This window comes from Leptonychotes weddellii, chromosome 5 (genome assembly GCF_054177405.1).
Source record: "Leptonychotes weddellii isolate Sample4059 chromosome 5, ASM5417740v2, whole genome shotgun sequence".
NCBI classification, from domain to species: Eukaryota; Metazoa; Chordata; class Mammalia; order Carnivora; family Phocidae; genus Leptonychotes; species Leptonychotes weddellii.
In genome coordinates this window covers 81,644,275-81,670,607 of record NC_138373.1, presented here as the reverse complement: position 1 = coordinate 81,670,607, position 26,333 = coordinate 81,644,275, and the positions used below count along the sequence as shown (strand labels likewise).

The window sequence follows — 26,333 nt, the reverse complement described above, 5'->3', positions numbered from 1 at the left end:
TCAGTTAAACTCAAACTTCTTTTTCTCCCCTGCAATGCTATCCAGTAAGGGACTAAGGCATATTTATAGGTGACATTTCATGTACACAGGGAACAGATGTGTTGATATGCAGTTCAGGGCAATTTTTTTTTACAGTGTTGGAAAGTAACTTATAAATAGACAAGTACAGATGTAAATTTTCCTTAGGAGAAAAAACTTTTATCATGGAAATTTAAGACCTCTTTATGTTTTCAAGTGTCTTCTATGTTTTAAGGGAATGTTTGTTATCTTAGTCAAATGTGAATCTTGGAATAAAGTATAACTGCTTTTATGTTTTGGCTTACTCATTTGTACTGATACACACACTTCATATAACACAAGTAAGCACAGGTCTCTATCCATTTTAAATTTTAATTTTCAAAGCAATCTCATCATTACTATTTTTCAACAGCATACCATGGAAATTAGTCAAAAGAATACTGGACTCAAATTTTTTTGCACTGGGTGGAGGTCAGGAACATGAATGTTTTAAGAAATAATGGAGATCAGAGAGTATCCACATGTAAATGATACTCAAGGTCAAACTGAAATTGCCCACTGAGTCTTGGAAATCTGGCACTACAAATTGACCCCTGTGTCAAATGGCTACGTCAATAAGGCTCACACCTCTAAGTGGAGCTTCAATATAGTACAGATTAAGGACAAATGTTCATACTCTAAGCCTGGCAAATTTACTTGAAGGGACAATATGGTTTCTATACAAGGGTAATCAAGCCTGACTTATTTAGTGGACTACTTTGAGAGGGTAAATATGCATGTGTGGAAAGGGATGACGTATTTGTGATTTAAAAATGTCTGTTTAATTTACATGTCAAAGCTTATTAAATACTGAGTCACCAAGAAGGGTTTTTTCCAAGAAGAAACTAACTAGGAACAGAAAAACTAAAAGCAAAAATAGTATTTAAATTATACAAACTGTAGGGCACCTGGGTGGCTCAGTTGGTTAAGCTACTGCCTTCGGCTCAGGTCATGATCCTGGAGTCCCAGAATCGAGTCCCATATCGGGCTCCCTGCTCTGCAGGGAGTCTGCTTCTCCCTCTGACCCCTGCCCTTCTCATGCTCTCTCTCTCTCTCTCTCAAATAAATAAAATCTTCAAAAAAAAATGAATTATACAAACTGTAGAGTGTTTCAGAGATCATTTCTGAAATGGACTATTTTTCATTATGAAAAATTTCATACATATTAAATCCTAAGTATTAAAATTAGAAGTCATCTCTAGAAACTGACAATTTAGTACAACAAAGGAATAAAAATGTTAGCAGCAATTATTTTGAATTGTGGGACTGTGGATTATTATTTTTTCCTTTCTCTATACTTTTCTGCATTTCCCAAGTTTTCCCCAGAGTAGATACTGCTTTTCTAATAAAAAAAAAGTTACTAAAGAGTCAAGGGTAAAATATATAAACATGAAATAAACAAAATTAATGGAACAATCATATCCTCTGGCAAATACTCTTTGGTGATGAAAAGCTAAGAAAAATCTTAGCACCATGTGTTCATATCATGTTCAAGGCTGGGAATTAAGTGGATGAAACCTACTGGAGTTGTCTAGTGTAGTAAGGTCCTGATCCAGAAAACTGTTTTTATAAACCTTTATTCTGTCTTAGGAATCTGTATCTACATCCAAAATTTATTAGAAAAAAATGTTAACTAATTAAAAAAAGTAAGCTACCCAACACATTTGTAAATACATGTTAACTATCCTGTAATTACCGCCCCCCCTTTATTACTACTTCAGAAATCAAAATTCAAGTTTAGACCAGGGGTTCTTAACTCACAACCACACCACTTGAGGAACTTGAAAAGAATACAGACACCCTGATTCCCAGATAATTTTTTTTAATTTTTAATTTTTTAAAAAAAGATTTTATTTATTTATTTGACAGAGAGAGACACAGCGAGACAGGGAACACAAGCAGGGGGAGTAGGAGAGGGAGAAGCAGGCTTCTCACTGAGCAGGGAGCCCGATGCGGGGCTTGATCCCAGGACCCTGGGATCATGACCTGAGCCGAAGGCAGACGCCTAACGACTGAGCCACCCAGGCACCCCCTGATGCCCAGATAATTTTAATGAGCCCCTTGAGAATCTTTGATGTCATTAAAACACCAAGGTGACAGGATGGTCTAAAGATTCCTTTGGCAGAACTAACTATGATGTTCTCATAGTGTTAAAGTAAAATATAATTGGATAACAGTGTATGTTCTTCAGCTCATATACTCCCTGGGATCCCGTTTTACTAATAATAGTCCCATAATTACTCAGATGGGATAAGACTGTCTATGAAAGGAGAAGCAGCAGGATCATTTCAGAACTCCCCAGGGTACCAAATCTACCTAACCAAGAGCTGTTAGTACAGCTGAGTAGTGGGCTGTTAATGATTTGAAAGTGAGTGGTCCTGTATGTGGTGGCTCTCTCTTTGCATGTGGTGTCCAACAGCTAAAAACTGAACGTAATAATCAGGATCCAATACAATGAGAGCTCGGTCCCTATTAAACAATTTCACTGATCTGACTGAATTTTCACTCTTTCCAGATTTATTGAATTGGAAATACTAGATCTGCTTTATCTCCAAATATATTCTAGAAATAGGCTAGCGGTTCCTTTCATTAAAACACCTCTCAAATATTCTATATTTTAATACTTAGAAACTAACTTTTTAAAAAAAGATTTTATTTATTTATTTGACAGAGAGAGAAACACAAGCCGGGGGGGCGGGGGGACCGGGAGAGGGAGAAACAGGCTCCCCGCTGAGCAGGGAGCCCGATGCAGGGTTCATCCCAGAACCCTGGGATCATGACCTGAGCCGAAGGCGGACTTTTAACTGACTGAGCCACCCAGGCGCCCCAAAACTAACTTGTTTCTGTAACTTACATTGAAACAGCATATTCTATCTGACTTTGGCTGTGTAAACTTTACGACAGCTTCTCAGTTAAAGTAGTAAATAATGACATAAAAAATAGATAATGCTCCATGAGCAAGTTGGAATTTGATGGTCAAGTTCTTTAAAGTAAAATCCAATAATTCTCTTCTGATTTGAATACAAGGATCCTACACAGTATTATGATAGTGATGTTAACAGTTGATGTATTTTGTTTTAGGGAATCAGAGCAAGAGAAAGACTAATTAGTACATGGAAAATGTTTAGTGATTCACTTGAAAAGGAGTTAAATGCTTCACTTTCAAATACTTTTAATTCCTTGTTTGAAGTAACAGGTAATATAAATTTAGATTTCAGCCAACTGATAAATTATAAAGCTACTAGTAAGACTCATCATTTCATAATAATAAAACATAAATGGAAATACCTTGGAAATACACTTAGGTAATGTCAATGTATTTGTTTACAACAAAACCACACATTTTTATTTAAAGTTTTTAAGTCCAAATGTTTAGACAGACTACCTAAAAAGTCTGGCACTTCATTCCAGCCTCTTTCTCAGTTTTGAGGTATGCTGGGCTAATATGAACACAAAGTATACTTTGATGTTACTATCAGAAATATCCTGACTTAAAAGCCCATCACCAAAGAGCCTTTTCAACACAATCACATGTAACTAGGTCATACTTACTAGGACCTTGAGCAGAACTTCCCAACTGACACCTGTGGGCTGGGAATGGATTACAGGTGTGTGGGACGGGGACCACCTCAGCCCTCAGTGGGCCTATCATGCTGCTGCTTGCACCTCTAGTCCCCCCCAAGGTGCTGTACAAAGATCGCCACTTTCTTTGTGTGCCATACATGAAAAAGGTTAGAAAGCACCGAGATCGTGTTTTTACTTCAGAAAAACTGGACTTTACTTCTTTCTTTGGTGTTTCTTGTGATAAATCCATCTACCTCAATGGTTCTCAAACCTGACGGACAAACAAAATCACCTGTGGACATTTAAAACCATAGGCAGGGCTGGGCTCTTGGCAATTCTAACTGGGGATAGGGGAGAGAGGGCCCTGAGTACTGTACTTTCTTTCTGTCTTTCTGAAGATCCATTGATAGTTCTGACAGGAAATCAGGCTTGATAACCATGGTCCCATCTTGGCACTAACTCAAGTAATTGAGGACTAATTCAACTGTCCCCCAATAAAGACTTTTTCAAGGTCTTGATGAGTCAGTACTAAATGTTAATCAAGCTATCTGCACAAATATCAAAAGATGAAAAATTCCAAACTAATTATCTAAACGCAAGTATTACATCTCCATTAAAATAACTATCTTTGTATAAAATATAGCGTTAAGGTATTAACCCCCTTAAAAAAATCAACTGAATCTCATTATTAATAATACTGATGGACTCAGCAGAATCATGGGGGACCTGGGGTGTCAGGAATCCAACTGCCAGTTGTTCTATTTATCTAGCAACTCCTAAATATTAGTTTCAAAGTCTTTATCTTAGAAATTAGACCAGCTACTAATGCAGAAGGAACAGGATATTCTAACTCATGAGATAAATGCTCCTGAATAATTTTGGGGTAAATGGCAGGAAAGAGAAAGATTAGCAGTGAGCAGAGCCAAGACAATCATTCATATAATTTATCCTTGGAAAAGATTAATTCTTGAATCCTCTTTTAAGTATAAGAAGTGGTTAAGTAGAATCACAGACCTGTACCTCTGAAACAAATAATACATTGTATGTTAAAAAAAAGAAGAAGAAGAAGAAGATGATGATAGCAGGAGGGGAAGAATGAAGGGGGGGAAATCAGAGGGAGAGATGAACCATGAAAGACTATGGACTCTGAGAAACAAACTGAGGGTTCTAGAGGGGAGGGGGGGTGGGGTGATGGGTTAGCCTGGTGATGGGTATTAAAGAGGGCACATACTGAATGGAGCATTGGGTGTTATACGCAAACAATGAATCATGGAACACTACATCAAAAACTAATGATGCAATGTATGGTGATTAACATAACAAAAAAGTGGTTAAGTAGTGGCTTAATTGGTCTTTAAAAAGTTTTTGTAATAAATCATCTAGAACTGTGTTGTCCTATAGAACTTTCTATGATGATGAAAATGTTCTACATTGGTACAGTCCAATATTGTAGCCATGTGACTCTTCAGCCCTTTAAATGTGGCTAGTATGACTGGGGAAAAGAATTATACTTTTATAAAAATGTAACTATTTTAAATGTAAATTTAAATAGTCACAAATGGCTAGTGGCTATGATATTAGACAGTAGGCTTAGAAATTCTAGACAAGTAAGTTTGATATAATTTTTTCCCTGATCTGGATCTTATTCCCAGAAGGGGAAAACATTTGGTCAAGCTCTGTCTTGTAACTGAGTTTGAGTCTGAATGCTGTGCTAACAGCTTCCTTCTTTTTGGGAAGAAGCAGTCTGAGATGACTCCTATCTACCCCACAGAGCTTTTGTCCTGATAACCTATGAGAAGACCCATTTCTGTGCTGTCATTTTCTATTTAAATGGAAAATGGGCTTTTCCTGAGTTCTTAATGACTTCTTAGGAAAAGAATTTTTAAGGTTGAGAATCTGTCTTAACAATAGCAAAAACCCCTGATGGCCTAATCACTGAAGAATTCATTTCTCAAGAATGTCCTCCTGCGTCTAGATCAATAAACTCTTAAGAAGTGTGGCAAGACTAAAACGCTAAAGAATTTGACATGCCTAGGGTGAAGCTTTGAGGAATGCGGCGTTCTTTATAAACAGGTCATTTAGATAATGACAATGTAAATGCCTTCCACTCTCACTCTAGGAACATCTGAAAGTCCACAAACCTGAGATTGAAGGGTATGACTACCTATTGAAACTACTCATTGTTTAACAGGGAGCAGGGAAATCTGAAGTGACTTTTTAAGTAGAGGAATGTAAATAAGTCTCTTTATAACTGATGGGGCAAAGTATGGAGGTCTATTACTGTGAAAATTTTAGAGCAAACTGAATAAACTGTCCATGCTATATAGGTTCTCTAAAAGTAAAACTTTGGGAAAATATTACTATTGCTATATATTCAGAAGAATCAATGGTACTTTAAAAGATGCTGCTAGACAATATAATATGTTTTTTCTCTTTCTTCAAGGGAGAAAGATGTATAAAACAAAAAATCAAAAAAGGAACAACAAATTGGGACACTAATATAGGAGTCAAACATATCTGACATTCCCTTAAAAGAAAAAGCAGAAGCATTTCTAAACTGGCTGATGCAGTCAGGATCACTGATTATAAGGCCCACTTACTGAGAAACATTATAAAAATAACCTGAACCCAGCAGAAAAAAAGGAGGGTAATCTCTATACTCACAACCTCATTTAAATTGCTGAATTTTTAGAGCCCCCATTTTGAGAAATATATATACCTCTGATATGTTTGACGAAAACTTTGAAAGCCTCAGGTAATGTCTTTCTAAACAATTTACTTATTTAATTTATTCACAGTGAGTTTCACCCCTTTTTACCAAGGGTCTTTTAAGCTTTTTTTTTTTTTTTAATTAAAATCCTTTTGGCTCCAGGATGAACTTTACAGATCTGATTTTTACTTCAGTAGCTTAAACCATTTTCCTTATTTAATGACTCATTCTTTTTTTTCATAATTTATGAGCCAAGGTGACATTTTAGTGCTCTATAAAAAAGCAAAGTTACATATCAACATCCACTATACTAAGAGGATTTAGGAACTCATTCTTAACCACTGTTCCTTTAGCTTCAAGGAATAGATTATTATCTGATGCTACTACCATCTTTATTCCTGGGATTCATAGGCAACCGGAAATATTAAAAGAACTCAAAATTCACTTTGTAAAAATGTATTATTGTGGATATGATGTTTGATATGGTTATATTTTTCTCTTCTTTGCATGTATTTTAACGATGCCATTCTTAAATTTTTAAAAAAGATTTAATGCATTTATTTGAGAGAGAGAGAAGAGAGAGAAGGAGTGTGGGGGAGGGGTAGAGGGACAGGGAGAGGGAGAAGGAGAAGGAGACTCCTCGCTGAGCAGGGAGCCCCAGGTGGGGCACTGGGCTCTCCTGGGCTCAGCCCAGGACCCTGAGCTGAAGACAGATTGCTTAACCGACTGAGCCACCCAGGTGCCCCACCATTTTAAAGGGACAAACATTCCAAGAGTGAAAATCTGATATCTCTGTTAGTAAAAAAGGTGTTTGTTTTGTCTGTGGGTAAATCTGCTTAAAAATATATTTGAGCTTTAAATCAAAGTTAAAATATCTCCTAGACATAAGGACCTGGGTTTTTTTTTTTTTTTAAAGATTTTATTTATTTATTTGACAGAGACAGAGATAGCGAGAGCAGGAACACAAGCAGCGGGAGTGGGAGAGGGAGAAGCAGGCTTCCCCCCGAGGAGGGAGCCCGATGTGGACTCGATCCCAGGACCCTGGGATCATGACCTGAGCCGAAGGCAGACGCTCAACGACTGAGCCACCCAGGCGCCCAAGGACCTGGGTTTTATTAATAGCAATTGTATTCTGAGTTACAATTGGCACTGAGTAGCAGATTTCCTACCATTAATTTAAAGATTTATCAGCTTATGTTTTAACTACATAATCAACTCTTAGGTCAATCTTAAAAATGATTTTGGCATTTATGCTCAACTTTATTTCCTTCCTGGGCTTTGAAAATAATTAAATAATTCTACTTTGTAAGCACTAACTTCCTGCCTTACACACTGAGCTCCATAAATCTTTGCTGAATAAACATTCTGAAAAAATTAATAAAAATGAGATAGAAACAAAAGCTACAGTCATTGGGCTACAAAAATATTTGCTTTTGTAAATACAAAATAGAACTGTATAAATATTATGCATTTAGGAGAGGTGGGGAAATTGTTTTCATTTTCCCATCTTGTTAGATAGGAAAATATAAGAACAACTCCATTAATTTTGGAGGAAGTCAAATAGATTTAGGAAAAAAGGAAAGAAAACTCCTTAATACAGTGTACCCATCCCAGCTTTGTGATTTTGGGCAAGGGATTAAACCTGACTTATGGGAACAAATCTAACTGGCCCACATGCTACAGAGGGTATATATAAGCACCCAGGTGGGATATTGTATATGACAATGCTCTGGACTGTAAAGTGTTACTTAAGCTGTAGGATGAACAGGTACTGGACAGGTGCACGGTGTAGAGAATGGGATTGCTTTTAAAGCAGTATTGAGAAACAGTGACCTGCTGGTTGGAGAAAAGGGGCTCTAGAGTAGGAAGTGTTTCACGGGTTGGGGTGGTGGTGGTAGAGGAGTGAGGGTTTGAATGACAAAACAAAGAGACCTTATTTTGTAGCAAAAAGTTTGTGAAATTTTTGGAGTTAGCCGAAAGACATAACGCGGCAGGTGCTTTTAATTTGCCAAGATTTTGTGATTAAATGGTAACGAGGAGCTTATTTGTACAATTAAGGGTGTTATGATTGCCTCTATTATCCTGACTAAACACCATGCAGATATTGTGTATTCAGCTAAAATAACCTCTTCAGATAGTTCTACAGAATCTCACAATTTTCCTGTTTTCAGTAAAACTGTTCTTAACGTACTTTAAATTCGAGTTTCATGGTATTTTAAACTTTAATTGTGGTGGGTTTGGGCAGATAAAATATTAGGAGAACATACTGTAACTACAGGAAGCTGTCGGACCTAATTCTTCCGTTTTCATAAATTTGTATAATTTCCACGCTTAGAGTGGCGGAACAACAGAACTGTCATACCTTGGATCCTTCTAGGTAGGCTGCCATTGGTTTTTCTTTTCATCCTCTAGGCAATCAGACCATCCAAGACTGGTGTCAGGTTCTCCCAGCCATAGCTGGAGGAGAAGACTGGGTCTCACTTTTTTCTTTTCCCTTGAGGGCTTAAACCACCACTTTGAATTCTAGGTCTAAGCCAATAGCTAAAGTAAAGGTCCTGACCCTTCTCAAAGCCCAGGGAGCTCTTCCCCAAGGATGATGAGTTCAATGAATGTTACACCAATGATGTTAAAGGTCAACAATATTTTGAACCATTTCTGCTTTTAGTTTTTTGGTCAGGGAACTGAAGGATAAGATGACAATCCAAATTTTGGACACGTTGGGGTTGTACTGAAGGCAAAATGTCCAAGTGCAGATTTCTACAAGCAACTAGAAACACATAACTGGAAAGGCAGAGTGAGGACTTTTAGATACCTTTTGTGCCCTTCTCCACATCCTTTTATTTCCGCTCTTGCTGAGCCAACAATCACTTTGTGCATGGGAACCCACTAGGTGCTCATGTATGCATAACCTCGATATGCTGGAGAGTTAGTCTTGAGGCAGCCCTTGGCCAAAGGAGGATGGGAGTACAAATGCTCCACCTCTCGTTGTTCAGTTGGGCAAGTCTGCAGTGCTTCTTTCGTCAACAAGTATCAGTCAGATGAAGCCCAAGCTGCCTCTGGCAGTTGATAATATATTCCCTCCTTCCCTGCTCACTTTCTTTACTCCTGTACCTTGGTATCGCTTCCCAAAGTAAACTTCCCAAGAACAAGCCCGTATCCAGGACACCCACACCACAGACTCTGTTTCCTGGGAGAAATCCAGGGGCTAGAGATGAATAACTAAGAGACAACTAGTAAAATGATGTGTAGATGAATGCTTAGATGAGAGAACACCAAAAACCAGAGAACTTCTGGGACGCCTGGGTGGCTCAGTCAGTTAAGTGTCTGACTCTTAATCTCAGTTCAGGTCTTGATCTCAGGGTCATGAGTTCAAGCCCTGCACTGGGTGTGGAGCCCGCTTAAAAAACAAAAACAAAACTCAAACCAGAGAACTGCCCCAGTTAAGGTTAAGATGAGTGAAAACAGCAAAAAGGGATAGATTAATTACTAGTAAGAAATAGGAAAACCATGATAATAATGTGTAGGCAGTGGATAGGCCAAGAGATCAGAGTTAACACATACAGAATTTTCAATTCTAATCTACCCACTGTCTATTTATATATAACATTATGGTGTCATACACTGCTTAAGAATTTTCTGGGTACTATCCCCCTCTCCCCACGACTTCTGTGATCAAATATGCAGAGGAAGGGAGAGACAGAAAAAGAAGAAAGGAACAAGGGGGTATAAGGGAGAGAGAGAAAGGATCACTCTTAATAGCAAGGCATAAGAAAATACAGATATTCTGTATCATGTAACTAGCAGCGTTAATGTTAAATAACATACTTTAATTTTTCCAGTTTCCTTAGTTTGCTTTTGCCAAAAGCCTATTCTATATCCCCTAGAAACATTATCTCTCAATCATCCCTAAAAATAGAAGCTCCAAGACCCCTTGAAATATTAGAGAAAATGGGATCTTGCTTAATAGCTCCACAGAATTAAGTTGCTGAATTGACAGGAACAATGAAAGCCATCAAGAATCTTTTCAATCATCTTGTTAGCGTTTTTTCCCTTATAGGAAAGCTGTCCTTCATGAACACAAAGAACAAAATGCAAAAAAGTATTCTTGGATTTTTACTTTGAATGGTTTCAGTACCAATTACATACATTCCGTTAATTGTTCCTTTTTACATTTCTCTTGGCATAAGTACGTTTAAAAGTGGTCAGATTGTGTCTACATAGAGTTTTCTTTCATTATAGTTCCTTGAAAGGATATCTCAATGCTACTACAAAACTTCTGCAAATTAGGAAGTTTAGCTTACTCTTCAAGATGTTTTAAAAGTTAATATTAAACCAAAATGAGTTTATCTTCCCCACAAGCATCTGAGGATACTTAAAAAAAAATGTACTGATACATTACATACAAATAAGACAAAGATACAGCTATTGATTCTTGCAAATCTTAAACATTTTTGTACACCAAAGAACACCAGAGGTATGCGTGGGCTGTATTTTTCTTTTATTGTACTATGGCAAACTGGTTTGTCAGGAGAAATTTCCAGTTTTTCTTTGAGAATTTGAGGATAACGAGATCCTTTAGGTATCTGATGTTAAAGAATATACTCTTTGATGCTATATTCGGAAACTTGACTTAAGTGTGTTCTAGCAGCGGGGAGACAGCTCTAGCTGGGTGGAGGTAAATCAGTTTCATTAATTATTGGAACAGAGGCATATTCTTTTCACAAAGAACTTTTGAATACATGGGGAAGAGGCAATCCCCAACACAAATGTGGCTGATTCCTTTCCTGTTCTCAAGCAAATGTTTCTGGTACAAGTAATTATGATGAATCCTGAAGGGAGAGGGGTAGAGGCAGAATGCCACAATTTTAAGGGCAATTTGTAAAAGCACATTCAATGTTATAATTTTATATTTGAAAGATGAAAAAAATACTTGCTGCAGTACCAGTGCAAGTAAAGCTCGGATCTGTAGAAGTCAAATTCCATTTTCTGTAGCAAGTATTCTTAAAGGAGGAGGTTGGCCACTGGAGTGCTACAATAAAATCAGGGGGTGAGGAGCCGTGGTGCTGGAGAGGGTTTGTTACATGTTTAGTTTGCCCACAAGGGGGCAGCTCTTTGATCCTCATGTCCATTCCTACCTACCTCCTCATTGCCTAATCTCTCAGTTCCTAGCATCTCATTTGTTATCCCTGCCTACATGGCAAGCTGGCAGGAAGGTTTTAGGAAGAAGAGAAAGAGAACATCATCTAAATTTTATCGCAGCTCCTTTTTACTCACTAGTAGGGAGAGTTAGAAAAAGCATGTGAGGAAAAAGGAACAAAGGGAGGGAGGAGCTAAAATAGGGGTGAGGAAAATGGATAAAGGAATGGAAACATTCTCATTTCCCCATTCCTATTCATCTTCCCTTCATGACTGACCAAAAAGTTAGGTACTCCCTTATTTTCTAAATAGAACCTGAATGAGGTACATGAAGTATAACCAGTTAGGATTACTGTATGTTCATAGGCTATCTTAAAATTCACAATGACAAATAAACCTAGGCTGGTCTTAATAAACGTAGATTGTGAACAGTCTACTAACTGGGCTGTATAAGCATAAGCAGACGATAATAGTATACTTCAAAATGAAACAAAAAGTAGAAGAAAATTCTACCATATAATTAGTATAGCTTTTGTTATTGTTAAAAACACTTCAGTACAGGACTCATCTTCAAAACGGTGGTTAATCAGAAGCCAAATTATATTGCTCAAGCTACAGGGACCAGGAGTCAAGATTTTTGGATTGACTGTGTAACATGTAGATCTTCAGAATTTCAGAGAAGGCATTTTAATTTTTTATTTGTTATAAGCATTCTGGTAATACCAGAAATGAATTTACCTCTGAAGCAACTCAGAGACTAGCAATTCAGAGACTATACTTGGCTCTATTTTTCATGAACAATTATAGGAATTAAGAGAATTTCCATCAATAAAAACTTTCTTTTGACTTTCTCACAAGGGGTAGGAGAAAGACTACATTTTGTTGCTGGCCTTAGGTTATTTTAATGATTTATTTGAGCTAGGAGAATTAAGCGTTGAAAGTGGGTATTAATTAGTATATGTTCATTTGGTATGATATGTAGTATAAAATGTGACTGGAGCCTTTTCCTCTGACTTTCAGATTTTAAAATCTACTTTTCAATTTGTAGCTATATAAAAACTGGTGAATCAGTTTATAAACCAGGCAACCAATAATGCTAATAAAAACAACAGACTTGTTAATCTAAAATAGGTTACTGGCAGTAACAAGATTAGAAGCTGGAAATGTTTTTTTTTTTTTTAAGGTGGAAATGTTTGAATGAATGAAAAAAATTTCATTAAAATTCAAAATTAAGAATTTTTTATATAACTTAATAACCTTACTACTGATATAAAATAAAGAACAGTTCAAAAGTAAATATTTCATTTACATTAAATGTCATTATTTAAAACCATAAAAAAATTTTCATTTATTTAAAGAGAGATTTTCTTTAGGAAACCTTAAGGATACATGTATTTAGGCATATCTGAGTTTCTGGGCAAAGCCACCACCTTGTTTCTATATATTGTCTAATTACAGTCTAAAAATGGCCCATTTTTTCCCATCAGAAATAGTCTTATTTCGATTATGCAAATAAGCATTCAAACAATAACTGTAATTCTTTTCATTACCACAAAATCTCTGCTGACGTGTAGAGGGAGTAGAGAGGATCAATGAAAAATTGAGATTTTTGGAAGCCACCTATAGGACCATTAACATGGTCCTTTCCAACAGCACAGGCTCAGCAGAGCGTGCTTAGAGAGGACCAAGGGGAATAGAAATTTTAGTCGGATCTGGGTCTCTTGGGCAAAGGGAAGAAACAGAGATCAACCCGGGAAAAGGAGTTGAGGAAAAGCATCTTAGTAGCCAATGGTGGTATCTTCAATATATTTACCTGAACTTTCCAGGTTTTTTTTTTTTTTCTGAAGTTTATTTATTCAAGTGACCTCTATGCCCAACGTGGGGTTTGAACTCACAACTGGAGATCAAGAGTCACATGCACTGACTGAGCCAGCCAGGAGCCCCCTGTGATTTTCTAAAGGTCTGTGTCTCTGTAATTCCAGTTTTGATTTATTGAGGTAAGTAACAAATTACAGTGAACCACTAGGTTTATTTCCAGAGATACTATATAACTTCAGATTCGCATTTATATCCTTGTTTTTTAAACCTAATATTTGTAGTATCCCATTATTTTTCAGAACTATCTCTAGCTTTTATAGGCAAAGGAGCTTTATGAAAGTTATTTACCATCTATCTTAGAGGCTTTCTGGCAATGTCACATTTTGAGGGAAGACTTATGTTTACCATTTCATTGGCTAATCTGTCTTTATTATATTGCTTTCAAAGTGCACAATGTAACACCGTGGTTAAATTTCAATAGTACCAGTCTCTGGAGTGGAGACTGGAATTTGGAGTCATGAAATGCTGATTTCTAAAGCATTCCCCATAGGCAAAATCATGATGAAAACATGTTGTGGGAAAATAAACTACATATTAAGAAAAGTATATTTCTTTTAAAAATTAAAAAAAGGACTGAACATCTTTTAAAGGGTTATCCTAATGCAAAATCCCTCTTTAGATGTAACTAAATTAAAGCAGTACATTATTGTTTTATTTGAAGCAGGCAACTATAAATATGTAAACATCTGTCCTACATCCTTTTCCATAGTAACCTCTTTCATTTGGTAAAATGTTCAAGTTTGAACATTTTGAAACAAACTAAAGTTATGGCTTAATTTATATAGATAAAAAAATGCATTCACTGGAAGAAATTCTGTGTAAGAACATGTCAAAAATTCTCATCAAATTAAAATTAAATATTAAGAGAGAGTTTCATAAAAACTAAAATATGGAAGTGTCAGTCCCTATTCATGAACTGCCATTCACCCTAACCATGCACACCCATTGCTACCACTGAGGTAATTCGAGGAACAGTGGGCCACTGTAACCCTAACCATGCACACCCATTGCTACCACTGAGGTAATTCGAGGAACAGCGGGCCACTGTAAAACTGACTCTACACAGCTTAGCAAAGACCAAACACCAGGAGGAGATGGCAAACAAGGACCCAAGCTACACAATTAAAAATGACCATCACACTTTTCACCCACAGTTAAACTTCTCTTTGGGAAGTTCCCTCTTGGTCTTCCAACAAGGCATTCATGGCTTGGTACCTACTTCTTTAATTAGGTCAGCTCCAAGCGGAGAGAAGCGTTAATGAGTATGAGTGTTCTTGGGATAAGAAAAGGGAAGTCTAGAGAATTCAGGCTCAATTTTCTGGTGACCCAGTATCTGTATCGCCCCTAATACTCACAACTGTCCTTCCTACTTGTTTTTTTTGTTTTGTTTTATATTTCTGAATTCCCCCTGTTAAGAATCTTATTCTGTCACTGGAAAAAGTCATGCTATTAGCTCTAAATGAATGAAATATCGGAGTAGCCTAGAAAACTGTACTACATTTCAAAGGTTCTATTAGGTATTATAAGCAAAAAAATTCTACAAATCCCACCTGGTGATCCAAATATATGGTGTTCCTTTGAAGATGATGTGAAAGAATTTCATTCTAGTAGGCATCAATCAAGAAACAAAGGGGATAGAGAAAGAGGGTATAGAATTCATGAAAAGGTCAATTTTGAAATAAGAAAAACAGGTAGTTTACCCCAACCTACTATGTCACAGTACACAACTTTCACAGGCATGCTCCCCTGTAAACTGTACCGATGACATATTAAATTATAAAATTACACTTAGTTTTATAAGAAATTAAGTACACATGCACAAAAGCTAAGATATTAAGCAGAAAATCCTTCAAATGGCTTTAGCAGACTCAGTGTTACAAGTTTTACATGTTAATACTTTTCTGCGACATAGTACTACTTCTTTAGATGTTTCTCATATAACCAGAGGCTATTAAACCCTTTGAGAAATGTTTACATGTGTTCATTCTTTTAATCAAGAACAAAAGAAATATCTTAAACTTAATCTCTGACATTTAAAAGGCAGTATTATTACAAGTATAATCAATTTTCAACTTACTACTTTCCAGGAAATTATAGGATTTTTCAATATGCTTTATCAGATGTGGAAGCTACAGTATACGGCGAATGATAACCCTGTTTTGCAGTCTGTATGTGTTTCCTATCTCATGACCAAAAGTTGGTTGGTGGGTGAGCGGGTTGGAAGGCTAGGAAGAAATTCATCCTACCCCATCTCCCTTTGATGACGTATAAGTGAAATCTCAAAGGGTCAACAGGAGATCATAATGTCGCTGCAATGATTGCATGGGCTCATGCTCGACACCAATAACACTGATCAAACTGATTAATGAGTGGCTCAAAGTGAGTGGTAATGGGAGACGACACATACAAAACTCTTCATAGCTGACCTTCGGGCTGTGGGCCTCAAGTTTCAGCTGCATGAGCTGTGCTAGCGTATGGTCCCGGACACTGTTCAGTTCGGCCTGCTGCCGTCTCAGCTTTATTAGCAGCAGCGTAAGCTCCTCTGGCTGAAGGAGTACAATTTAAGAATCCAAACAGTGGAAAACAGATTAATTGTTGTCTTAAGTGACAGATATTAAACCAAGATTTCTTGGCAAGTTTCCTCTTATGGTTGACATCAAACATAGTGCCGAGGCACTATGAAGAGAGGTCCTACATAAATGCATAGATATCTAGAGAAACAGAAGGAACAGTGTTACTCAGAAGATACAGCGAAACAACAGTGTATTAAGGCATTTTCTCAGAACTCAAGAGAGAATATTTAAATGTTAAGTATAAAAAAACCACAATGCCAGAAAACCATTATAAAGGTTTGTACATAAGAGCTATTATTAAAAGATATTTTAAAATGACGCCTAAGACTTTTACAGCAACAGAACAATACCTGCACGTCCAACACTCTATTTTAGAGAACAGTAGGCAAATAAAAAGAATTAAAATTCATGTAAAACTTGGATGATATCTGCATATCATTAAACTCAGTACCCAGGATCTATTAATTGCTTCCCAGTTATATTTTTAAATGTCTCTGTCAGTGTATTCACAGGATATTTTAAATGACCAAAAGATCAGTTTTTATTTTTTAAGGAAAAAAAAAAAAAGACAGCATTTAATACAAACAGAAACATTCCTTGAGTATATAAACCCTCCTCCCACACTCTGGGGAAAGCAGAGAACCTTTTGATTTTTGATTGGTTACTATGATCCCTAAGGGAGATAAATTTTCAAAGGGAGAGATAACATTCCTTAACAGGCCAATCTGATATATTTTTCTTTGTTAGAAATGCAATAAAGTATGGTCGCTGGCAGTCTTACAGGTCATAAAATATTATTTGGTGTTTCTCTGAACTTTCTTATGATTAAAAACTGCAGATGGGCCAGAGGGAGCCTCTCATCACCTAAGGGCTACGGTGTGCTCTTAAAACTTCCAGGCCAAAAAGCGTTCCTGAGATTGATTGGTCTTGCCTACACCACAGTGCTAATGCTAGCTCTCTTCTGTTCTGTTCATTTGCTGTTGCTCTTTATTTTCTATACGATGCTTCTATACAAAGTGTTTCTATACAATGCTTTTGAGGGACAGAAATAATTTTTAACTGTTATCTGAAATTATATTAAAAATATTGCCTTCAGGTGAGAAGAATATCAGAAGTAAACTATAGTTACTATGGGATTCTTCAGAAAGAGCTATCTACATGGATGAGAAAACAGTCTTTTATATTGAAGAGTCAAAGAACGTGTATGTGTGGGACTTGAAGAAATTTCACAACAGGAAAAGAATAGCTGTTTTTGCTTTAATGCAAACCACATCTGGTGACCTCATGACTATGGGACAGTCTGTCTTATGACCACCATATCAAGCTCTTGAGGTCTTGCCAAGGAGAAGGCAGGGTGGTGTAAGGCATGCAGATATTCTAAGACCCAGAGTGATATTTGAAAGAAATACCAAAAGAAGGAATCTTGAGACTCTGGTTTATTATTTGCTGAGTTAAAAAGATAAAGAGTTTTTCAAAAGGACAAAAGTTTCCAGTAAGTTTCCGATAATAGGCAAAATAAAAAACAGGCACATTTTTGACCTGCACAAAAGGAGGTGATAAGTAAATTTTATCCTAAATATCCACTAGAGGGAGCAAGGCAGAAGATAAAAATTCATAATATGATACTTAGCATTATCTTAATGCTATAATGCTCTATGTCTGTTTCTTTGTCAGATCAACAACCTCATATTTAAAAATTGCAACATTTAAAAGTTTTTAGTTTTAATCAAGCAATATTTATAACCTTTAATAAATAAGCTGCCAGTAGTTTAAAGCCAGAATATCTTCCTTATATCTAAGCATGTAAAGGATGAAAGAGGAAATAAAACAATGTCTGCAAAACACATACAACATGAATTTGTTTTGATTCCTTCAGGAGAGGAATTTTAAAAGATGAACAACTGTATAGAGCCTCAAATCACATCTTCACTAGAACTGAGACTACCTACTGATATTAAAGCACAGATAAAAGAATGCCATTAAAATTAAACGAAGTAATGAAAAGTTGTCCTTTCTCTTTAATGTGAAGGATAACAGTGTCCTGGTGATAGAACTCCTTCCCAATTTGAACATAATACTGAGGATGAAATGATAATGGTTAAGTACTTGCTAACACCTCGTGTATTATTATAGTATCTCCCTGCATAAACATGTAAATCAGTTTTTTCCCTTCTTAAGTTGTTTATCTATACAAAAATTCACGGGAGAAACTTCTTAAGAGGCCCGCAGTGGGACTACACACACTATACTACCCTGCCTGGATCTGATCTGTTCCACTAATCAACTACTCCAACTTCTGTTTTAAGAACCAGGGATTAACATCCAGTGAAGTAAAGAAACCCACCCAATTTATACAACAGACTTTGAAAATATAATCCTGTATTTAGGCATTCAGACATCTAGGGAGACGTATCCAGCCCGACAATGAAATGGCGACATGATCCCAAATTCTTCTGATGAGCATCTCTTTCACAGAAGTAGCAATGGTTTTTCTTTGGGAGGACTCCCTCTAAAAATTCAAACTTAGAAGCTCTGTCAGAGACGTGCTATCGTGTGTAGCACATACATAAAACATGACATGGTGAATACAAATACTGGACTCACCGTTTTGCCTTGGAGGCTCTGGGGACTGATAGACTGTAGAGTCAGGCCAGCTGGCATTGACCTCCTGTCAGGCACATAGACATGCTAGGAAAAGGAAGGTACAATACAAATTCTGTGGTCAATGTCAGTGATGAGAAATCTGAAGTTTCCATTACAAAATATCACTTAAAATTTGCTACTACTGCTTAAGAAAGCAGATATTAAAAGTTAGTTGCAAAGTGGTATCTGAAACTGCATCAGTGAACTTTTCATACTGTTACATTAACACCTACTGGTTTACAGGCATACCTAGGAGATAACTGTGGGTTCGGTCCCTGACTAGTATAATTAAGTGAATATTGCAATAAAGCAAGCCAAATGAAATTTTTGGTTTCCCAGTGCATGTGAAAGTTATATTTAAACTATGCTGTTATTAAGTGGGCAATAGCATTATGTCAAAAAAAAGTACATACCTTAATTAAAAGATACTTTACTGGTAAAAAATGCTAACCATCATCTGAGCTTTCAATGAATCATAATCACTGATCACAGGTCACCATAACAAACAGTAATAAAATGGTTTGAAATATTGTGAGAATTACCAAAATGTGACACAGACACGAAGTGAGCAAATGCTGTGGAAAAATGGCACTGACAGACTTGCTTGATACAGGGTTGGTGCAAACCTTCGATTTGCAAAAAAAAAAAATGCACTATCTGCAAAGTGCAATAGAACAAGGTATGCCTGTGTTTACGCTTTAAATGAATTTTTTACCCATCTCTGATTGTGTAATATCAAACACTGGTCATGTGGAAAATACTGATTCAGTGAGTTATGCAGATGCTGCCACATATCAGTATACAGTATCAGTAACACACATCTGTTAATACCACCACTGATCTTGAAGCACCGGAACGCTGTCAAACTCACAGTGACAGATACAAGATTTCCAAAATTCTAATATTTGCTTGAAAGCTCAAATTTGTCATCAGTGACAAATACTGTTAGTTGTTTCCTGGAAGTGACAGGATAACATTTCACTTTGAGAAGTGTCGGTCAAATACCAAGTCTGAACAACTATAGTTTGTCTGTCATTCTTTCTTTCAAGTAAAAATGGTGTTTCATGAAAAAAGGAGCTAGTTGCAACTCAATCACACAAATCTCTTTCTGTGAGTCAACCCTAATATTACTTAGTACTTTGGTATGCAAGAGAAATGCCTTAAGCATATTTCCCATTTCATCACAAAGAATATTAAAATGATATATAATGAAAGGTCAAGATGGAATAAAATTATCTTTTACTGCTTCATCAAAGGGTTTTTTACGTGAAACTGCTACTTTATTTCTACTGCAAGTATGTGGCAGTGAAGCCTACGATGACCACCACTTAGTTTGGAGCCACTCGCTTGATTTATGCTAAGGTGCCAATACCCACCATTGCTTTTGCGATATTAGAAAATGGTAACACAATGAATAATGCCTTACTGCCATTATAAAAATAGTTTTGAGCTTATTTATAGACTCCCTGAAAGGGCCACAGGAACCCTCAGGGAATCCATGGACATACTTCGGGAACCACGGATCACACCCAGGAAAATGACAGGATAGTTTGAAAAAAAATTTTTTGGCAATGTTTAAGAAGTTTTTGGAAAGAGGAACAGTAGACATTAGTTGACTGGGAACTAGATAGAGAGCACACACTCATTTTATTTGTTGTTGAAACAGATGATAAATTTTGAGCAAGACTATGAAAAATACTAATACCAGGAGAACACTTTTCAACCACACACTAATAAATTGTATTACAGCAGATCTGTCTTAAATATTGTTACTATTTATTTTATTTTGTTTGTTTGTTTGAGGCAGAGCGCACATGCACGGGAGGAGGGACAGAGGAAGAGGGACAAAGAGACTCCATGCTGAGTGCGGAGCCCCATACAGGGCTGGATCTCCTGACCTTGAGATCATGACCTGAGCCGAAGTCAAGAGTTGGGTGTTTAACCGACGGAGCCACTGAGGCGCCCTATTATTACGAATTTTTTTTTTTAAATCAAACTTGATTTAGCCTTTGGGTATACAAAGTGTTAAAACATCGAACTTTGTTACCATGGAGTTCAAAGTGAGCTTTTTTTTTTTTTGGTGAGGCAAACTAAAGCTTCCTCCAAAAAAAAAAAAAAAAAATCCTGATTGACTTATTCATTTCTAACTAATGCTTATTTATGGAAAAGTCAAACATAAACTTTATGCAATGTTATAACTGAAGGATTCAGTCTGTCACAAGGATAAGAAAAGGTACATTTTAACATGGTATAAAGCAAAAAAATTCTTTAGAATTAAAAAGAAAATGACAGAAAAATTCTTTTTCTTTAAATGATTTTTTTTTTAAGATTTTATTTTTATTTATTTGACAGAGAGAGACACAGCAAGAGAAGGAACACAAGCAGCAGGGGTGGGAGAGGGAGAAGCAGGCTTCCCGCAGAGCAGGGAGCCTGATGCGGGGCTCGATCCCAGGACCCTGGGATCATGACCCGAGCTGAAGGCAGACGCTTAACGACTGAGCCACCCAGTAGTCCCGAAAAATTCTTTTTCATTTTAGGATAGACATTAAAGAAATGGCTGCATGTAGGTTGACTGATCAAAATGACCGCTTTAGTATTATAAAAAGCTAACTAACACAAAGCACTCTGAATTCACTCCAAATAATTTACTAAGCAATGCTTAAACCAACTGCATGTACAAATGAGAACATGATCTCTATGTATATCTTAATTTTAAAAAAAGTATATATACCAGTAAGCATTATTATTCTAATATTAAATTGGGCATCTAAGGAGGTATTTCAATAAGCCAAATATGCAGCTGATTAGAAGATGAGGTTAGCACTTATCTTAGCAAAGAGCAGGATGAGCCTGATATATGAATACAGGTATGCCGGAAAGGGGCAGGTGTAGAATTTTCAAGTGTGTGAAGAACCAATAAATATGCAAGTGGTCTTAACCTACATGGAAAGCTGATGAGATATGCTATCCAGCACAGAAGAATGCATAAAGCATCTGCTACTTCTTTGCTCTTGAGGGACGATTACAAGCTTAGGTTTTTATACGTGAGATTCTGATACTGCAGATTATTTTTGCTTAATTTTTAAAACAAAAGAGCTGCCTTGCTTACCTGCTCCCTATTTTCTTGTCTTTCACATTTAAAAGAAGGAACAGTGTGGCCAGAAACAAAACACAGCCTCCACAAAGTAGTAGTTAGCACAAGCTGAGCAGACATCTTACCTTAGGGTGGTGGGCCCTGTGCCTGTGGTCTACCGTCACATCTGCTCTCTGAATTGGGGAAGATACTTCTGATCTGTATGTTCGTTGAGGGGAGTATCCCTGATAAGCAGCTATTGACCCATGGGAAGGTGATGTGGGAATAGAGTGCATTGTCTGATCAGAGATATTAACCATGGTTTTAGGACTGGTCAAAGTACCATGACGAGGGAGGGTGCTCTGCTTATTATAAAACTGGCGCTGCTGCCACTCGTAAAGCTGCCACATCGTGTCATCTCTCATTGATCTCCGTTTCTCTTCTGCTCCAGGTCCCACTGTTTTGTCATGAGTGGAAGGGGTGATGCTGCAGATACTCTCAGGCCTGGTCTTGCTGTTTCTTGGGAGTGTTCTATAACCCTCTGGATAGCGCGCCATAACCTGGGCTCTGTGGCTTGGCATATTTCTTGGTAATGTTTGGTAAGAAATTACTCTAAAATTGAAAAAAAAATAATTGAAATGTAAAAATGAAGAAGAGAGTTGTTTTCCAGATTCTAAATGAGAGTACATTCCCCCCCCCCCCCACCTTCTGGTAAGTAAAATATATATCGGGACTTACTTTTAAAAAGTTGATCAAAATATTACATGGGATATCAAATATTAATGAACAGATTTTAACCTTTTTATGAAATTCAGTTTGATGAATTTACTACATTAAGTAAAAAAAACAAATCTTTGTTACTTACATAAAAGACTATTAATTCCACACAACGTACAGTTTGGTTAAAAAAGGGAAAATACTTATTAGTAAGAATGTCCAAGGTCTAATCTCAAGTCTGTCTCCACATCTTGTTTTCATATCAACAGACTCCTAGAATCTTTTCACACATCTCACCAGAACAGGTGAGTGGGATCACTGTGTAGGAATGGAGTACTGAAGGGTGTGGGCTGAGCCTACACAGCCAGAGGACAGGAAATGAACTACCGCAGGTGTGTGTGATTCCTCCATTGCAACGCTTCCTTCAGAAAGCATGACTGTTTCTGGGAAGACGTACATCAGTACACTTGTGGTTGGAAGAGAAAATTCCCCTTGATAACTTTTCTTAATTCGAAAAATAAAAATGCCTCGAAGCTAAAGCTCAAAACTGAACGTAGAGACAAAAATACTCAAACATAACAATATTTAGGTATACAACTGTAAATCTCAGGAATTTCACATGTTTCTAGCATAGAAATGAATATTCCACCTTGGTATAAACATTTGTGGGAGGCTTTTTAAAGCAATCTAAAACTTCCCCATGGACATTAAGCATCTAAAATAAAGTTCTTTTTTTTTTTTTAAGATTTTATTTATTTATTTGAGAGAGAGAATGAGAGAGAGAGAGCATGAGAGGGGGGAGGGTCAGAGGGAGAAGCAGACTCCCCGCTGAGCAGGGAGCCCAATGCGGGACTCGATCCTGGGACTCCAGGATCATGACCTGAGCCGAAGGCAGTCGCTTAACCAACTGAGCCACCCAGGCGCCCAAAATAAAGTTCTTTTAAAATGCCGTATTTTTGGATATAGATACACTAGGCATACTACTAAGCAAAGATTATTCCAGTTTCCTAAAATGAAAGAATAAAGTAGAATTTTAGTTTACAATTTTTTAAAAAAGACACTGTGATAAAAACACTGCTCTGAATTTATCAAAACTATCCTTTTGCTAACCTCATGCCAGTAGATAAATTAAATAAAAAGGATTTTCAAAAATCAATTAAAAATTTTAAATAAAGTTAGCATTTGTGTTTCCCCACCATCTTCAGAGGTAGGCATAAGGTGTAATTACAATTCAAATTCTAAATGCTAACACAACCTTTTTAATAACAGTAACCACAATAAAATCTAGATTTAAAAGATCAATATTAAATCATAAGTATTCATCTTATGCTAGCATCTATATTGGGCATAAATTTATATCCTAATATAAAATGTAATTCAATAAACCAAATGTGGGAGAGTTGGGGCCCCATAAACCCAGGTTACCTGACCTCTTCTTTCAATGTTTAGTTAATACTTTTCTTCTGTATACTATATTTTCAACACAGAATATATTTTGGAATTGTGCATATGTAATTGCATAATATTTTGCTGCCTCCTACTGGATGTTAACATGCCCAAAAGGTTGGTGATTACATAGACCAGAAAATTTAATGTGTAAGTTACTTGACCATACTCTTCAATCATCTGAGAATCCTTGGCTGACAAGCTGGATGTCAGAGCTGTTTGACCCAAAGACTGTTGTCAGTAACAATGCATACTAATGTACTGTAGTAAGAAAAGACTGCATTGTGATTAGGTATAATGAGCTGGGTGCATTCGAGCTATGAAGTATGGGGAAATAAAAATCCCTGCAAAATTTGTGCCCAGTAGGGCAGTAAAATGATGTTACCTTTACACAAACACCAGAGGGAGTCTCAAATATACCTTTTTGTGGCTTAAAGCACCCACAAAGGGGATAAAGCTGTGAAAAATACAGCAACACAGCGGAAAAAGAGTAAAGTGGAAAAAAGCAGTTGATCCAAAGTCAGGAGGGCCAAGATCCTTGCTCTTCTACTAAGTACAAAGACCTTGGAGTTCATCTGGGACTCAGAGAATGTTAGAGTGTGTGGTGGGTTTTTTTTTTTTTTTGGCGGGGCGGGGGGTAGAATGTGTTTTGAGAACAGGGTAGGAAAGACCAAGAGCACATACTCCTTTTAATTTTTTTATTATTTAAAGTAATCTATACGCCCAACATGGGGCTTGAACTCATGACCCTGAGATCAAGAGTCCCAAGCTGTACTGACTGAGCCAAATCTGGCAAACTGAAACTTTTGGAGATTTGGTTTTATCATCTATAAGATAATCTGATCACAAAACTATCTCATAGTTCTAAACTCCATGTCTTATTATGTATTTGAAATATTTCCAATTCCTTCAACCGTTTCCCTCTAAACTAAATCTCCTTCATCATGCTGGTTGTTCTTCAGCTTCTCAAAGTCTTCACTTGTAACAGGCTTGCTCAAAATTGAACATCGTGCCTCACCCTCCCCCTACAATCCCCACAAGAACTATTGCAAGCAAGGCTAATCATCTGATGCCTTTGGGGCTGGAGTAAAGGAGAAAGGTACCCAGTATTCTGGTATAACCAGCATAAAGGTTCACTTCTTTGCGGCTTTCTCGCCACAAATATTTCCTCTTTTTTTCTCTGGGATTGGTCTTCCTTCCTTCCTATCCCCACCTTCTCTGTTCACACTAAAGCTAGAAACTGGAAAAAGTACAGAGTTGGCAACCCCACCTCTATCTGCTTAGGAAGCACAGAAATAGATTCCATCCTAGAAATTCTGTCCTACTACTAAAGCAATTTGCCCCAACATACCTTGATTTGGTCATTCACATATTCAAGAACTATTATAGAAACCTTAATATGCAAAAGGCTCTGTACTAAGCACTGAACTATATCATAGAAGAATATATTGATAATATAAATATTAACTTTATATCCAGTTTGGAAATATGGGAAAATATTATTTATAAACATGTAAGGATGGGACATATATTGTTAATCTAAAATACTAAAAACTGTCTATAAACTAATGTTTAAATTCCATTTCAGAAAATCTATTGCACTAAACACCCCCATCAGTGCTCTGAAGCATTCACAATATGTGAGCTGGACCCTCTTGTAGAGATGTATATGGAACTTGAACCGTTAACATACCATACGATCATTAAGAGGAGGCTAATTAATGATTACAAAGTTTAAAAGGCTCTTCTGCCATCTCTGAAACTACTTTTGAAGAATTTAAAAGAAAGTTAGGTTATTATCAAGTAAATTTATTTTTAGCCCATACGCTTTCTAGCATTTTGAGACCTGTTTTTCAAAAACTAGTTTCCTTCAGTGGTTTTCCCCAAAGAAATTCAAATTAAGCAAAGTGTGATTTACTTTTAAGTGAAAGCTTAAGAAATGAACACTGTAAGCTCCTTCATCAGGTTTGGTGCTCCATTCACCAGCAGCTGCCTGTCAAACACCATGAAAACCCTGTCCCTGTGATTCTGCCAGGCAGAACAATGGATTAAGGCACCATGCATCTTAACAGTGACTGCCACTCACAAAGAAACTTTAAAGCTCTGTTCACAGACGCAGGGATCTATTATTTGATGAAATATTAAACTTTTCTTTCCATCAGAACTTTAAAAGCAAGCCTTTCATAAAGTTTTACAAAATGAATTATACTATGAATAACCTGTATGCTTCTTTCCACCAATAAAAATTATTTAATTATAAAACATCAACTGTTTTTTAAATATGAAGTTCATATGATAATGTAGAATGGATCTATCTCAATGATCCAAAGTAGACTCTAGCCAGTGAATCCAAAGTTGGAGGGGAGAAAAACACAGAGAAAATCTTAGCTCAAAATAAACTTCAGAAGCTGTAGGTCTGCATTCAAAAGAAAGTCACACAGAAAGCCTTTACGTATGTTAATTATACCCATCAAGAAACCCAAAAGTTTTTGAAACTAATATTTATGCTCAACAATTAAAAAAAAAAACCTAACTT

General features: G+C 36.7%; 2 protein-coding genes and 1 long non-coding RNA gene across 4 annotated transcripts in view; all 3 read right to left on the bottom strand.

Moving 5' to 3' along the window:
• PLEKHA5 (pleckstrin homology domain containing A5) overlaps positions 1 to 26,333 on the bottom strand; it is a 228,800-nt gene that overhangs the window by 52,327 nt on the left and 150,140 nt on the right. The window contains exons 11-14 of one of the 2 annotated variants that reach the window (XM_081821312.1): positions 21,781 to 22,246; positions 18,523 to 18,606; positions 15,772 to 15,891; positions 14,896 to 14,949 (exon numbers count right to left, since the gene is read on the bottom strand). In XM_081821312.1, the coding sequence (XP_081677438.1) occupies positions 14,896 to 14,949; positions 15,772 to 15,891; positions 18,523 to 18,606; positions 21,781 to 22,246 (724 nt within the window). The remainder of the gene's footprint in view (positions 1 to 14,895; positions 14,950 to 15,771; positions 15,892 to 18,522; positions 18,607 to 21,780; positions 22,247 to 26,333) is intronic. The other variant, XM_081821313.1, reaches the window with a different exon arrangement.
• Positions 1 to 26,333, bottom strand: part of AEBP2 (AE binding protein 2) — a 281,379-nt gene that overhangs the window by 173,821 nt on the left and 81,225 nt on the right. The gene's annotated exons all lie outside the window — the stretch shown is intronic.
• Positions 1,891 to 9,658, bottom strand: LOC145721743 (uncharacterized). Its single transcript, XR_014145603.1, has 2 exons — positions 7,437 to 9,658; positions 1,891 to 7,223 (listed from the first exon to the last, which is right to left on the bottom strand). It is a non-coding gene; the product is annotated as an uncharacterized LOC145721743 (long non-coding RNA).